General features: G+C 46.6%; 6 protein-coding genes across 6 annotated transcripts; 2 read left to right on the plus strand and 4 right to left on the minus strand.

The window, feature by feature from the left end:
- Nucleotides 1–1,170: 1,170 nt before the first annotated feature.
- Nucleotides 1,171–2,374, minus strand: TRIVIDRAFT_28177 (uncharacterized protein; the record flags this gene model as incomplete). The annotated part of the gene is made up of 2 exons (XM_014101736.1): nt 1,171–1,596; nt 1,667–2,374. The coding sequence occupies 2 exons, from the start codon at nt 2,372–2,374 to the stop codon at nt 1,171–1,173; spliced, it is 1,134 nt and encodes a 377-aa protein (XP_013957211.1).
- A 2,401-nt stretch (nt 2,375–4,775) lies between these two features.
- On the plus strand, nt 4,776–6,044 carry TRIVIDRAFT_191602 (uncharacterized protein; the record flags this gene model as incomplete). Its single annotated transcript, XM_014101737.1, has 2 exons — nt 4,776–5,471; nt 5,526–6,044. The coding sequence occupies 2 exons, from the start codon at nt 4,776–4,778 to the stop codon at nt 6,042–6,044; spliced, it is 1,215 nt and encodes a 404-aa protein (XP_013957212.1).
- Nucleotides 6,045–6,481: 437 nt separating this feature from the next.
- On the minus strand, nt 6,482–7,497 carry TRIVIDRAFT_60168 (uncharacterized protein; the record flags this gene model as incomplete). Its single annotated transcript, XM_014101738.1, has 3 exons — nt 6,482–7,110; nt 7,173–7,402; nt 7,460–7,497. 3 exons carry the CDS (start codon nt 7,495–7,497, stop codon nt 6,482–6,484), a joined length of 897 nt encoding a protein of 298 aa, XP_013957213.1.
- Nucleotides 7,498–8,859: 1,362 nt separating this feature from the next.
- Nucleotides 8,860–10,793, minus strand: TRIVIDRAFT_28724 (uncharacterized protein; the record flags this gene model as incomplete). The annotated part of the gene is made up of 6 exons (XM_014101739.1): nt 8,860–8,918; nt 8,978–9,291; nt 9,341–9,576; nt 9,638–9,734; nt 9,823–10,590; nt 10,663–10,793. 6 exons carry the CDS (start codon nt 10,791–10,793, stop codon nt 8,860–8,862), a joined length of 1,605 nt encoding a protein of 534 aa, XP_013957214.1.
- Nucleotides 10,794–12,169: 1,376 nt separating this feature from the next.
- On the plus strand, nt 12,170–13,967 carry TRIVIDRAFT_28823 (uncharacterized protein; the record flags this gene model as incomplete). The annotated part of the gene is made up of 4 exons (XM_014101740.1): nt 12,170–12,323; nt 12,381–12,663; nt 12,719–12,863; nt 12,915–13,967. The coding sequence occupies 4 exons, from the start codon at nt 12,170–12,172 to the stop codon at nt 13,965–13,967; spliced, it is 1,635 nt and encodes a 544-aa protein (XP_013957215.1).
- A 452-nt stretch (nt 13,968–14,419) lies between these two features.
- Nucleotides 14,420–16,071, minus strand: TRIVIDRAFT_230726 (uncharacterized protein; the record flags this gene model as incomplete). The annotated part of the gene is made up of 1 exon (XM_014101741.1): nt 14,420–16,071. The coding sequence occupies one exon, from the start codon at nt 16,069–16,071 to the stop codon at nt 14,467–14,469; it is 1,605 nt and encodes a 534-aa protein (XP_013957216.1).
- Nucleotides 16,072–16,270: the final 199 nt, after the last annotated feature.

The following is a 16,270-nucleotide window of genomic DNA, read 5'->3' on the forward strand; positions in this document are numbered from 1 at the left end:
GCTTGGATAAATCAAGTCAATTTCGTTGCAGGGTAACATTGCAAAATGCATGTAGATGTAAACTTCCGCGTACGAGATTTACATATGCTTGACAATGCTCGATTGTGAATGCCAAAAATACAAACAGGTCTCAACTTCTGACTTTAATTGATCATGGGTGATATTGCCTTGAGGATTGAAACGCTGTCGGTTGATGGTGTATTGAGTAGTTGACCCAAGCTTGTGTGTATGACAAGCCAATTGTCGTTTTCTATCAAGCGTAGTAAATTCGACAAACAGTGGATATGTTAATCTTCATTTAAATCTATCAAACTATACTTAAGGCGACTATATGACTATTTCTTACCCTAAACAGCGACTTATCCCCGCGACATTTGTCATCATGGGTATTAGCTCCAATTATGAGAATGACGATCTGGGTATGTATGTACCGCGATATTTTGTGCGCGACCCGGTATTCAACCTGGAGTAACGTTTATTAGAGACTGGGATTAATGAGCAGCACTGCATAAATAAATGCAAGCAGGCGAATTGGAATTTGAAGATTAGGCGGATTAGATAACTGTAGCCATGGTTGTATGAATGAAGATGAAGAGGATAACTGGAAGTGACTGCCTACATTTTGAATGTCGTTGTGGTTCGCACATGATCTTCTTCTACTGCGTCAGCTGAAACAATCTGATTATTTGTCAGGCTTGATCTAAGATGATGAGACTTAATAAGTACCTTCGACTTGAGCGGGAGGACACACGTTCATGCATGTAATTAATAATTCCCCGATGACTTTAAACGCCCGTCGCGTAGCAGCCAGGTACCTATGTGGGTGATGACGGGACCTAATGTGAGTGTAACCACAGCACGAACGTCCCCTGTAGAGCCATTTCCTAGAGAAGTACAGCGCTGTAGATCAGTGATCAGTGCTCCTTAGCGCGTATCGCCACGGGATCATGACTGCAATACGATGGATGAGATATTGAGTAATCTCAACTATCAAGAGGTAAACAAATATGTCCAGTTAAATTGTAACAAAAGCATATATATCATTCAAAAATAAGTGAAACAAAAACTTTTTTTTATATACAGAAGGGAAAATAATAACAATAGAAAAAAAAAAAAGTCATCATAACACAACAATAAATAATCTCGCATCCATCTCATCAAACCATGGAACTAAGCGAAACCTAGGGGAATAACTGGGGAGAATCCTTTGCTCAGCTGCTTAATCTTGGCCAATTCATTGGGGCCAATAGTTGGCGCAGCTTCACCCTCAACTGGCTTTGCTCTGACATAGAGTCCCCGAGGATAGAAAACCTCAAACTCGACAGGCACATCCCACTTCCACACGTCGGAGCGGTCTCGGTAATAGTAGGGTCGTCCTTCCTGCTCGATGACATCAAACGACTCACGCAGTTCTACAGCATGGGCGGTGCGGAACTGGCCCTTGGAAGTGACAGCAAGGCAACAATGCCACGGGGTCATGGAGAAATGACTCGGCTGGGGAACCAGAGGGAAAGAGAGCTTGTTGGCACCGGTGGAACGATGGATGGACAAACGAACGTGATCCGGAAAGTTGGCGTCAATGGCAGCAGCAAAGGCCTATGAGAGGTTAGTTGAATAAGCTCATGTAACGTAACTAGTGCTGGGGGGTCCGATTGAGAGTTCATACCTTGCCGCGGGTAATCATGTCGCTAGCTACTCGCTTGACGGTTCTCTTGTACTCTCCCTTGGTGGTAACATTGGCTGTAACAGGGCTGTATTTCAAATCCTTGTTCAAGAAGATGATATAGCCGCAATATGTGAGATTGATATCCGGGTCGTTGGAGATTGCCTCGCGAGCATCAAAATCCTTGGGCATATACTTCTCCACGAGCATCTTGCGGGACTCGTCGACGCGACTGACATATTCCTCCTTTGTTAATTGGATGCTGTCACTAACACCAACCAGGTTCATGATTCGCATAAACTTGAGACGGTCATAGCCTTTTGTCTCAGCCATGCGTCGTAGGTTCAAGCCGTATTCAAAGACTTCCTCACTCGAAATCCCAACCAGGTCACTATAGACCAGACCGTCTGAAGTAATCGTCACGTAAGCTCCAGGGGGGTAAATTTCTTGAATATCCTCGCAGAGATTCTGGAGACGGCCCAGGGCCAGCTCCTCACCCAAATCAGGCAAAGCTCCAAGTACTTTTTCTACCTTGTTCACACTCTTCCAGGGGAAAGCAGGAAGAACGAGCTCAATTGGTGCATTGCTATCGACATGCTTTTGAACACGAGGAACAAATTTTGCACGACCCACCCACTGCTCGCCTTCAGCATTCTCTTCGTTGTGGCCATATCCTTGAATGATAGTCAGGATGCGTGATGTCATGTCCATATCTGGCTTCTTTGCTGGGAGATTATTCCTTGCTACAGCTTTTGAAGGCTTGATAGCGTCTGCGTTCGATACGGGGGGAGGAAGAAGATCCCGGGTATCGAGGGACAGCTCTGAAGAGAGAGTATCAGAATCTGATCCAGAATCTAAATCGCTAGATGAACCGGAAACAACCGCTGGGCTAACTGATCTCTTCCATTGTGTAAGCTCTTTAACTTGAGCTTCTAGAAGGGCCAGACGGTTGAAACCTCCATGTTGAGGCTCGACGGCAAATCCATGGCCGTCTTGCACATCAACAATGTTGATGGCAATGGTTTTTGAAGCTAGGATAGACATTGTAGAAATATTGCAGAAAGACAAAAGTAAATGATGAAAAAGAGCTCGAATAGTCGAGTTGGAAATTATGTTACTGTAAGAGATGTTTATTTGGATGAAAGAAGAAAAAAATGTGAAAGACTTTGAAGTCAATATATATATCGTGAAAGGATAGTTGAATTGATAGTCTTAATGATTCATAGCAAGCAATATACTACAACACAATAGTGAAAACACTATTTATAGTCATAGATGCGAATGAAGTATATTATCGATTATATAAGACGGACGATAGACTTTGTCACCAGCGTTTTGTTTATGCCCCCACCAAATGGGCTGCTGCATTAGGAAAGAGATTGTTTTAAGCCCTCGCCAGATGGTCTAAACTAATTCGCCCGACTCAGCTACCGACAGCGAAGGATCGAGCTATCCCATCTACCTACCTGCTTTGGCTGGCGAGAGTGTATACCTGTATTGGCCAGAGTCCATGGCATCAGCAACGTTTACTCCAATGGTGTGACAGAAAAGTGACGAGATTGAAATTAAAAGTGGAACATAATGTTCAAAAGGTCTCGTGAAAACACAGATCTTGTTTGTGTACAAAGCATGTGGCCAGCTTACTTTTCTTTTCTTGATTCAGCCTTTCCAAGATCTACAAAAGGAGTTCGCTGAGTCGTCTATGCCCCACAGCTCGTAAAATCCTTCGGGAAAATAATACACCGCATAAAATTTCGTATTACTGTACTCCATATACTACTAACCCTATGGTACGCAAGTAAGACATACTAGTATCAAGTAAGCAAGCAACTTGACATCGTACGATACAACTAGGATTCCAGACAACATGTCTCCACGGTTCGAAACCGGTTACTGAGAATGAGGAACGACTACTGGAACAATCAATTATAGGCAAGTGCCGCGTCAAAGAATACTAATTATTAGCCTAGTGCTGCTTAAAGTCCGAATCTCTGCTTTAGTCGACGGCTCGATCCGTTGGCGGAAGCGGGAGCAGCGGTATTAGTTGCCGCACCTCGTCGTTGTGCTTTTCAAATAGTGTGTCTGGTGGCTTTCGCCAAGTTCCAGCCCTGCAAGCGGTGTGCATCTAACTGCAACGGTGTGTGTAGATCCAGTTCGAGCCAGAATCAATTCTAGCATCTGGTGTGTCATTGCTTGCTAAGATTTGCGACTCCACGACTCCAACTGCCGATTGAGCCCAGGAACCCTTGGCCAGATTCAGATGACTAGCTCCACTATAAGCACATTAAACCCTGGCACCTTTGAGGTTATTGTAAAATAGCCCATCTTGTAGCCCAGATGCAACGTTCGATGTTCGAATCGTGTTCTCTTTAACTCTTTGTAACTGCCATATTAGGCCAAGAATCTGCCTTTGATCTTTTGATTCATTCAGGGGTTTACATCTCTCGCTTGGCTATGGATGGGCCTCTTGCGCAGGAACGCCATGGTTAGTCATATTGTGACTAAGGCTTTTTAGATTCGCTTTGGGCAGCCAGCATAAGATCGGGTTACCTATCAGAGACGCTAAGATGCGACCTGACTCAATATCGGCCTTCTCTTTCTGGATGGATGTTGCTTTTCCGGTCGTTTTCCGAATATATTTCCGTTTTAGCTCTCCTTAGTACTGCTTCGCCATCTAGACAGACACCAATATTTGCGTAATACAGCGCCAGCCTTGTGAATAGACGTATACGATTTCCAGGTTGACAAATTAATCCTGGGCACCAAGGAGAAAAGCAACCTGCCTTACTGAGCATCGCCGCTGACTTGGATCTCTGACAAGCATTAGTGGCTGATGCGGCTACTAATTAAAAATTTCCTGCCTTTCTAGGATTATGATCTGCAAATCTACTATACGAAGTAGGCGCGGATAATATCTAACCTCAGCTGAATGTAAAACACGAAGTTATGCCTGTATTGTTTTTCAAAAGTTCATTAAGAAGAAAAATAGAGAAGAGAGACAAGGGAGAAAAGAAAAACGTAAAGAGAAATGGACAGCTTGGTTGTTGACGCCGAAAAGACCGATCCTGTCGAGTCCTCGGAAGAAACGTTCCCAAGTCCCCCATCCCCAGCGATGGACCCAACATCTCCTTCCAGATGGACTGCCTATCTCCAAATCTTGGCCGGTCACTTGATGATCTTTGATACATTTGGCTACATTGGATCTTGGGGTCTATTCCAATCCTATTACATATCTACCTTGGGTCGTTCTCAGTCCGACATATCTTGGATTGGCAGCATCCAACTTTTACTCGTCTTTTTCGTCGGTACCTTTTCTGGGCGCAGCCTTGATGCAGGATATCTCCGTATCACATTAGCCATCGGTTGCGCCCTCCAGATCCTAGGAATATTCGCGGCGGCTTCTGCCACCACATACTGGCAACTCTTACTAGCGCAAGGCATCTGCGTTGGCCTTGGAGATGGACTCATCTTTTGTCCCATGATCTCTCTCATCAGCACATACTACGATGACAAGAATCGGGCTCTGGCCGTTTCATTTGCTGCTGCCGGCGCTGCTACTGGTGGGATGGTGTTCCCTGCTATTGCCAAACAGCTGCTCCCCCGTCTAGGTGAGCCTTGGTCGGTGCGCGTGATGGGATTTGTTTTTGTATTCAACTCAGCAATTACTCTGCTTGTTGTGAGGCCTCGGGTAGCAGCACGGAAATCTGGGCCACTGGTTGAATGGACGGCTTTTAAGGAGCTTCCCTACTCACTATACGCCATTGGCATCTTTCTAACTCTCTGGGGTCTCTATTTTGCCTATTACTATGCAAGTATCTCCCATTTCTCCAACATACAGTTGTCTAATTATTTGCGCGCGCAGATTTCAATCTTCGGCTCCCACATCATCCACGTTCCACCCGCTCAGTCCTTTTACCTCATCATTGCCATCAACGGTATCGGAATCCCGGGACGAATCTTCCCAGCGTGGCTCGCAGCTCGCGTCATCGGAAATGCACTACATGTGCTGATTCCTCTTACATTTGGCGCGGGAGTACTTCTATACTTGTGGAGGCTGGTACACTCATACTCGGGTCTGCTTGCATGGATTATTGTCTACGGCTTCTTTGCAAATGCCGTGCAGAGTCTCTTTGTAGGCAGCGTAGGTAGTTTGACCAAAGACCGCCAAAAGATGGGCGTCCGGGTTGGCATGATTTTCACTATTGTCAGCTTTGCTTGTCTCACTGGCCCGCCTATTGCTGGTGCATTGATTGATCTGCGTGGTGGGGATTTCCTATATGCTCAGATCTTTGGAGGAACTGCGGTGGTTTTTGGAGCATGCGTTCTTGCGGCAGCTGCTATTATCAGTAACAGTGAAATCAGCTTGAATCAAAAGACGTAATTCGACACCGAAAGAGCAATTTAACCGTCACGTCTTGTTTTGGCAGCGTTGCTAACAATTCCGGTTGTATGCAAACCTTCTATTGTATATATGACTAAAGACAGATGGCATGCGTGTATTTAATGGAGCCCAACTCATTGTAGTGCTTGAAGTAAGATTTTGATAACTAGCTCCCTTGGTGGACGTTGAATAAAAAAATAAGTAAATGCACCCGCAGCATGTCCAAGTTATGGTAACTGATAAGGCTGACGATGCTGAGAAGGCGAACTCTCTGCTGTGTCCTAGGCTATGAAATGAAGAAAGAAAAAGCTAGCTGCAAACAAGAGCAAAAGAGAAGTGGCCTTGACCAAGGAATGGTCGCAGAGATCCATGTGACAACACAGCAGTAGCCACTAAGCTTAATATCCGTGGATTCTCTATTCCAAGACAGCAGCCGCTCAAGCGCTCTTTGTGGCCCGATCTTGTCCCAACTTGAAGATGCTCGACTTGACCTCAGCTGTGTCTAAGCCAGCTCTCTTCATCAAAGTGTTGTCAAATACGGTTCTCGGCCCCACTGCGTTAAGCAACCAGATAAGAAACGCGTTTGAACCCTTCCAGACGAATGTTGTTTTGCCATCATTCACCGTGCCGACAACCTGGCGAGCAAATTCTGCTGGGCGCATTGCATCCTCGACGCGAGTGGCGGTCCTCGCCTTGATGGACTCTTCTACGTCCCGGTACAAGCTGTCGGGGCCGAAGTTGATGGTTTCGCCTGATATCATCGGTGTAGAGACTTCGCCCATGAATAATGTCACTACTCTTATACCAAGGGGTTGAACTTCGAGTCGGAGCGTATCAGAGTATAATGCAACCGCTGCTTTGCTCGCGTTGTAGGCGGACGTGAACAGATTTGGTAGGCGCGCCAAAACCGATGCAACGTTGACAATGGTCGGCACGTTGTTTGGAGCTACGGAGGCTAAAAGGAGAGGCGTGAAGGCGGTGACCATCTCCATGAGCCCAAACACATTGGTATCAAAGATACTGCGGACGCGAGATGGATCCGCCTCAACAGCTGGTGCTTTGTATGCTGTAGCTGGTCAGTGTTCCAGCCCGTAATAACAGAAGGGGGTGTTAATGAGGGCTATCCACATATGCCAGCATTGTTGTATAATATGTCTAGGCGGCCTTGTGTGCGAGTCGTAATTTCTTCCACGAGGGTTCGAATGCTTTCGGCGCTTGTGATATCTAAAACAAGAGTCTCGATGCCTTTCTCCCGAAGATTGTCCAGAGTCTTCTGGGAACGCGCAGTCGCAAAGACACGGAACCCTTTGGACGCGAATTCCAGGGCCAGTGCGTTGCCAGCACTACCCTGGGAGCATCTATCACCAGCAATGATTAGCCAGAAGGGAATGGAGGCGCTTGTTATGAATACGTACCCAGTAATTAGGACAGATCTTTTCGTTTGATTAGACATTGAATTGGTATCAAAGGTCGAATGGGATTGGTGCCGAGTCTGGGCTGATGGAAAGTTCTCTTCATTTATAGACTTTGGGCTGTTACCTGCACTTTCTCGGTTGCAACCAAACCTCTAGTTAAATAAAGAAGACTAGACGTAGAGTGGCAGCTACTCTGAACCCGGACCCCTTATGAGACGAGCTCATGACAAATCGTTCCATCTAGTGACGCGACATTGCAGCTTAGAAAGCTGGAGTAATAATTAGACCGATTTCGAAACTTGTCTTCTAAAATTGGCCCCTTGCTTCTCGTGCATTTACTAACCCGATTCCGACTATCAAACTGTGGGTAGACTCCGACGGTAATCTCGACGGGTTAAGTAACCTACGAGCAGGTACTGTTTTTGGGAAGTAAGTGAGTGGTCACGTTTGATAACAAGTGATGGACTTAAATTGAAGCGTGTTTAAAACTACACTATCTAGTCACACCTTGACATTCACCGAGTACTGCTCTAATTAACTCTGTGCTTAACGTGCTTGAAACTTCGTCTTAGGCAACAAAGAGGGTTACAGGAGATATAAACATGCCAAGGGTGAAAAATAAATGGGATATCTGGCTTCTAGATAGAAGTCCTATATTCTCATTCCCCAACAGCCAAGAGTATAACCCAGGGTATGATCATTTAGGTTATATGTTCTCAAGCTTAAGGGATGATACTCCAGCTAGGCTGGAGCCGTAAACTCTACGATGAGCTGGACTCACCCTAGTTCATGCAAGTAAGCCATTGATTAATGCAATTGTTTTTATATTAGCTTCCTTATGAGGATTGACAGATAGCCGAATATATGGTTATAAATCAAGTAGATTTGAGAGAACTTGATAGAAGAACGCTGTCCGAGTCTCTCCGAGACGAAAGAGGTGTAGGAATCTAAGAATGTCCAAGTCTGCGGCAACGGATCTCGCGCCCATCGGCTGCTCATAGTCTATATGTAGTGTCCGCCTGATCTCCACTCAAATGCCCGCCCGATCCCCCCGAACGCCCGCCCGATCCCTATTGCCTAGACGTCCGCCTATCTCAGCATCTCTCCAATCACCTACAATCACGAGGACATATATTGCCAGGACTAACCTGTCGCCCAGCCAACGCTGACATAAGAAAACAGCTCGGCACAGAAACGAGCAGACCGTGCCCGTAATCTTAGACTTAAAATCTTCCGCTCTAATATCAACTCTTTGTACATAATATCATTCCAGGACATACTGTGCTGAGACGCGTTTCCTGCTCAGTCGGGTGTTAATGGGGAAATTTGGCTGTGTATACCCTGGACGCATGACTGAACGGTATAAAGGATTGTTACAGTTACGCCTATTATAACTACAACTATGGAGTTTGTATCAGGGAAAATACCTCCTGTCTCTTTGCAAGCAAGAGATAGGTACCTGTAACTTTGTAAGCGGTCTTTCATATAAAACGGCCAAGTTCGTGCATTCAAGCATACCGGCCACCAGCCATCGACTCCTAAATCGCTCCAACGCCAGCTTCAGCGCTTGGATATTCAGTACAATATGCGGCCCAGCGGCAGGGTCATGTTTCATTCTCAAATACGCCATCAACGCCCTGTACAGCATGTGGAGTAGGAAGGGCGAAAGTGTGTCGCAGTCTTGCGCAATGGACTCGAAATACTCCTGCGCCATGACCTTGAGTGCATGCTCAAGAGCAGATATAGTTTCGGGCGATATGAAGTCCTCTATTGGCTGCGCATGGTCCTGCGTACCCGATCGCGAGGATGCGTTATCGAGGACAAATACTGCGCTTCAACAAATTAATGGTACGAAACCCACATGGAGTTGGGAGCCAATACATGTAACTAACCGCATTCAGCGTGCAGAACAATACTCTATTTGTCAACCCTTCTGTCTCTCCGAGACTTATCAGGGAGAGAATAGTACGTCGCAGCTGCGCAGTGTTTTGCGGATCTTCATGTGCCCTAGAAAGGGCCTGGCTGAAGAGAGGCACTGCATGTGCAAACCGAGCAAATCTTCCAATGTGAACTTGGGAAGATAAGCGCAGTGTCACTGCATCTTCAGGCTTTGAAAACTACCGTCTGCTGTTAGCGAGAGAGAAGCATAGTTAAAGGAGACATGCCCCTGCTGCTTACTCCGCTGTCCCAATCTCCATCGTCTACCGGTAGGTAACTCTCAGGGTCTGGATCTGCCGTAACCAGGTATCGCTTAGGATAACAAAGGTTCATAAATCTACGACGGATGACGTGTTAAAATTTAGGTGACGATAGAAGAGTAGTTGGTTGGTCCCAGACATTGATTCAGATTTAATTGCACGTACCTATCAAGTATTATAATCGCCCACCAAACTCGACGACGTTCTTCCAGCTCGATCCATGGGCCTCTGGAAATAAAATCCCAAGTATTCAGAGACCGGTCTATACCGATAATGGTACCGATGCGAGCACAGTTTGCAACCGAAATAATTGCCGCGGGATATATCCCATGGCCGATCTCGTATATCGCAATCAGGACTGAAGCTTGGAGGGTCTGGATAGAGAGTCTCCCTGAGGACTCTATATCAAAATACAATTGCTTCACAGTTCGATAGAGCATTGATTTCGCTACCGTTACACGTGATGAACAAAGCTTCATGGCCAGCACTAGTAAAAAGAATTCAGCTCTTCGAAAAGCTAACCTCTGCAGTAAATAGTCCTGGAACTGCTTCTTGGACACAATCGGCATCCAAACATGGATTGTTTCGAAGAAAACTTGGGCGGTGGCCTGAATGTCGCTAACGCTACCTACCAAGTCGGCAACCGACTTTGTAATACCCACATCTTTCTTTTGGGTTTCCAGTTGTGCCAATATGAAATGATCGGGATCCAGAAAGCTTGCGGCTAGAAAATCGAGCTCGTCCAATTCAGAGAGCTGATGGTGGGCGTTCTCCTGTCCTAGCCGGCTAGGCAATTTATGCAGGCTTTTATCCGTAGCGACAGTTCGAGATGATTGATGACTGGTGGATGGAGAGACTTCATCTGGGGTATCTCGATCTCCACGTCGAACTCTTTCTTTCCTATGGTGGGGATAATCGCATGCCACTCCCCTCCTGGCGAGTTGCTCGCACCGTCAACTCTACACTGACACGACCTATGACGCGATTGACAAAGCTATAACTTACAGATGGCAGAGCGTGCAATATGGATATTGGCGATCACAGCGCTTCTTCAAACGCCGACACCGATGGCAAGAGAGCGGCGACTTCACACCATCTTGTTGACGCTTTGTAGTGTCGGACTGACGCGGCGGCATATTCGTGTGATGTATGGGCGGAGGAGTGGACAAATGGTTGATATTGCCGCCTGTTTTGCGGCTCTGGGTGGAATATGGTGATGAATTACGCGACTCAATTTCGCATCCTATCTAGAAGCTAGATGGAAGATGAACGTCAGGTCGTTGTTGCAGTTCGTAAAGCCGCCTGCGAAACCCCGATCTTAAGAGCCCGATCTCAAGAGTCCGACCTTAAGAGTCCGCTTTAAAAGTCCGCTCTAAAAGTCCGACCGGCATACTCGTTGCCGCTCCAGAGCTCTGCTTTCTAATACATTGCTTGCATTAAGTTGTGAGACAATTTCTGATTAGTGATCACGTAAAGGTCTAAGCTCGACGGCGCGTCTTGCAAGTTAACTTGTCCCTATACATACAAGCACCGTAATAAATTCAAGGGAGTAAGGAAGTGCTTCTCGCCAGGGGTCCATGTCTCATTGCCGGACTGCTCGTCGTACCAATGCTTGGCTAGCTTTGGTCAGTTTGCCTGCTTTGCCCTAGGGTAGCCGTGCAATTAACCTGCGTACTATTACCACCCTATTTCTCTTCATAACGCTTTAGTAGAAGCGTTGAGTGTATTCCTGCCTTGAACCATGGCATTAAAACTCGTGTGCAATACCATTACTCCTTACTTGACTTGAGTGGGTAGGAGAAGAAAGTCATAGAAAGCAGGACCCGTCATAAAAGCTCTTATAGAACGATGATACAGGTTCCCTTTGTACATTAGAAATATTCGATTACAATGCAGGTTAACTCAATGCAAAGTTGGTATCTGGGACGATTTGGTGCTCCTCGTAAGACATAATGGTAACCCAGCCAACTTTCGGAAATCGGCAATGTTGAGATTTGCGTTAATCTTGTCAGCAAACAACGAACTCACACTTCACAACCTTGCACACGCCACTCCAAGTTCCGTTTCGAGTAATTAAATTCTCCGTGAGCTTGGGCAAATCCTGCCAGCACCAATTTCTAAGCCAGCGCAAGTCACCTCAAGAATATCAACAGCGTGGTTATGGAACCGACAAAAAAAAGTATAGCCTCCGCGGTAAAGCTCTCCACCCGTGGACAGTGCACGGCTGGCAAGACGTTGACGACACGCCCCTGAGTTATTAGCGCTGATACCATAACCAAGGCGCGGAAGTGACTGGTTTATAAGCTCAGGGACGGAGGACGGAGCCACCTTATCCATCCGATCAACGGCATGTCGTAAACTCTTCTAGAGAGTCAGCCCCAGGGATATATATATGTGTGTAGAATCGCCGGATGGCTATATAGAGGCGCGCCCGTTTAACCTAAACATGTGTTAGCCAAGCTCCTCCTTGCACGACATCTACTCTTTTCCAAATTCATCTTATACCCAAATAATGGAAAAGACATCAGGCAATTCATCCAGCGATGTGGAAGCCAATAGCGAGGAACTCATTAATAATGATCAAAATGTGAATCCAAGAGATGGCATAAAGAATTGGCAATGGATCCTCACATGCGTTGTCCTATACTTGGGAGCTCTTCTTTATGGTAGAGGCTCCTCAGACACTCGCTCCTGGGAATGTGACAAGTACTGACATTTGTAAGGCTTGGATACCACGATCGCCGCCGACGTCCAAGCGCCAGTATACGAGGCGTTGGGACATATCGAGAAACTGCCGTGGGTTGGGCTTGGATTTCCAATGGCATCAGTCGCGACAATCCTCCCCTTTGGTCGGGCATACGCGCTGTTCAACATAAAGGTATTGCTTATTTCAAGCATCGTCATCTTTGAAGTTGGTAGTGCCATTTGTGGTGCTGCGCCGACTTCTGACGCCTTGATTATTGGTCGAGCCATTGCGGGCATTGGCGGAGCTGGAATGTATCTGGGGTGAGTAGGGAGTAGTACTGTGGGAATAGTTGAGCAGAGCACTTATGGTACATAGGGCACTTACTTATTCAGCTACCTTCACGACAAAAACGGAAGCCCCTATATATAATGCTTTGACCGGCTTAAGCTGGGGCGTGGGCTCAATTCTTGGACCGGTTATTGGTGGTGCATTCTCTGTCAGCAGTGCAACATGGCGTTGGGTAGTACAACCCCCCCTTTCTACTTGAAGCTCATATTAATATTTTATCTAGGCTTTTTACATCAATCTCCCGGCTGCTGGTATTCTATTACCTGTTTATCTCTTTGTAGTCCCATCCAGGAACCCTCGGCCGGATCTGACTATTAAACAAAAGTTCGCTGACATCGACTGGATTGGCGCCATTATTTACGGAGCAATTTTTATACTGTTTGTGATTGTCGTTACCTTTGGCGGTTCAACCTTTGCTTGGAACTCTACCACATCCATCGTGCTTTGGGTAGTTTTTGGACTCTGCTTCATTGCCTTTGTCCTACAACAAGTTCTCAAAATCTTTACGACAGACGAACACAGGATCTTCCCCATACACTTTCTCAAATCACGCAGCCTCGTCTTGCTCTATATTGCTACGGGCAGTGCTGGTGCCGCACAAGGCGTTGTGCTCTACTACACACCACTATTCTTCCAATTCACAAAGGGGGATAGCTCTTTGCAGGCTGCTGTCCGCCTTTTACCGTTCATCTGCGTCTTCATAGCCTCCGTCATGTGCGCTGGTGCCACGCTCCCTATCGTCGGCCGATACAACCTTTACTACTTTGCCGGCGGCTGTTTCATCTTAATCGGAGGCGCCTTGCTTTGTACGATCGATGAAACTACATCCACTAGCAAGATCTATGGGTACGAAGCTCTCACAGGAATCGGAATCGGTCTACTTTTCCAAATAGGCTATGCAGTCGGTGTTGCCAAAGCACCTCCCAAAGATGAGCCGAAAGCGATCGGCTTTATCAACGTTGCCCAACTTGGCACTCTTGCTATTTGCCTTGCAATTGCAGGATCGCTATTTCAAAATGTTGGCTTTAACGAACTCAAGAGCGCTTTCGCCGGCCGAAGTCTCCCGGATGATTATATCCGGTCGGCTTTGGCGGGCACCCTGTCTCCTGTCTTCTCCTCCGGTGATGAAGAGATTATTCATGTCGCTGTTGTTGCTGTAGCAGAAACGATTCGAAAAATCTACATCACTGTTGCGACGGCTGGAGCACTAGTGGTGGTAAGCTCACTGCTAATGCGATTCGAGAAACTAGACTTGAGCATTGTCGCTGGTGGTTAATAGGTTGAGGCTGAGCTGGATTCCAGTCACAGTGGTAGTTTAACTAAACACTTACGCTTTTATTCTTATATACACTCAAGTTTATTTATATCTTGGGGGTAAACTGGGTTATATAACTTTTTTATAGATACATTTCGATTGTCTTACTTCGTTTACAATACACCTAGAATTCTTTTTTACTTTGAGTTATGTAATTTATATATATGCTGGCCATTGAGGAATACCAAGCTGAGCTCCCGCGGAAATTTGTTGTTTTAGACTTGTTGGACAATTGGATAATTGAAGAAGCAAAGATCTCATTATGTATGTAATTTGGTCAGGAAAGCAGTGTCATCAAGAAACGTGGGTGGTCATCCCCTCACAGTCTTGTAAGATGAAGACATCTCCAGCGTGTACAAGCAGACGTAAATAGATGCTTGTAGTAAATGTAGGTGCAAAAAGATCTAGTAGATAAAGATTCAAGTCGCTCTTTGCGAAATTGGGTATTAGGGCTATGTAGTTAATCTTCTGGATCAGGCGAAAGCACTCTGACTCTCTTGCCACCATCACCATTCATCATCTCCGTCCTCCTCCGCTTTCTATTATCCTCCTCTGCTTGTTTCTCATCTCGCAAAGGTCGCCAAATCTCATCCGCAAGTGCGTCTGTGGCATTCGGTCGATCCTGTGGTTCAAATGCCAGCATTTGACGTAAAAGTCTGTCTAGTGGCTTCTTTATTGAGCCCCTTTTTGTCATTTTATCTAGCATCACCATGAGGCTCTCATGTGTGTGTTTTCTTATTTTCAGGTTGTTTGGCGGAACTGCAAAGGACCAGAGCCATGAAGCAGCAAGCGCCCAGATGTCAAGTTTTGTCTCGTCCAAGTTTCCATTGCCATCACACTCCCAAACCTCGGGGGCGATGCAAACGCTGGCTTTGGGTTTTGTCTTTCGTTTTTGCATGCTGAGAGAAATAACCGCCCTCCTAGGAGCGGATTGGCCGTTGACCAATGTTGTGAGTTTCGATTCAGATAGGATAAGTAGTGACTCTGGCGAAATACTCCCGTGAGTAATACTTTGCTGGTGTAGCTCAGCTAGCCCTGATAGAGTGTGGTAAAATAAGGCAAGACGGTTCTCAAAATTGATATGCTCCCATGGCAAGTCACAGAAATTGTACTTGGCCAGAGGCATAGAGTAGAATACTCGGCCACAGCAATCATCGTCTCCTTGATCGTCGTCGTTGAAAAAGCACGGAGGAGATGAGTTATGCTCACACCATACATCTATGATGCTGAGAACGCCCTTATCTAGCCTTTCATGATAGATGTGGGCGATCTCAAGTCTCTTGCTGGTGTATGGTAGCAATGCCGTTTTCGTCTGCAATTGTTTCACGGCTACCGGCTCTCCTGTATAAATATTGATGCCTGATGTTACTGATGTGTTGGGTATCTTGTTGTGCAGCCAGACGTTGAAGCAGGTTTTGGAATGTCTCATGGGGGCGGGGTTGAGTGCTAATGAAGGGTAAAGACCAGGATAGCCTGTTGAATATGCTTTGATCTTGTCCTTGTGTTGACTTTGAACGACGAATTCGAGAACAAAGCGATAATCACCGAAGCGAAGAAAATTCTGACTCCGCCGCATAACACAAGTTTGCGTCTTGGGCGCGATCAATTCCAGATCTTGGTTGTCCATGTCTCCATGTTCGTATGTAATGCATCTGCTGGATGTTGTGGATGTTGTCTTGAGCATCAGCACACCTGATTCTGAGTGGAAGTGTAGACTGGCGTGTAGGGCTTGAATAGCTTTGCGTGCTATCCTGGCGCTGGCCGATCCCTCTGGCGGGCAGAGCAGAATATCCGGTTTGAGGTGGTCCAGCCCCTTCTCGATAATCGCCCTGGGTGGACCTGCGCCGATTCTCCAGGCACCTCGAAAATTCTGCTTGTCAAGCAACAAGGGTATCGACAACTGATAGCCGATGGTGTCTCCGTGCAGCTCGAGGGTTGGAGGTGATAGTTGGGACTGGATAATCTCCAGAAGGTGAATGGCAGCGGTGTTGGCGGCAGCGAAGACGGCGAAATTCACGGTTTCCGCCAGACGCGGCGACTGCGCATCGGAGTCATGGTCCGACATGTCAGGCGCCGCCGAATAATGACGATGATGCGATGGTCTACCTTGGATAGGCGCAATCGGAGCAGCAGCGATTCATCGTGGGATGAGACGAGGCTGGTTGAGCAGGGAGCTCCTCATGAGAACCAAAACTCGGTGTGAGTGTTGAGTTGAAAACGCGCCTCTCCAATATTCTGTGCAGCCCCAAGCCAATCGGATTAGC

This window comes from Trichoderma virens (assembly GCF_000170995.1).
Source record: "Trichoderma virens Gv29-8 chromosome Unknown TRIVIscaffold_6, whole genome shotgun sequence".
Taxonomy (NCBI): domain Eukaryota; kingdom Fungi; phylum Ascomycota; class Sordariomycetes; order Hypocreales; family Hypocreaceae; genus Trichoderma; species Trichoderma virens.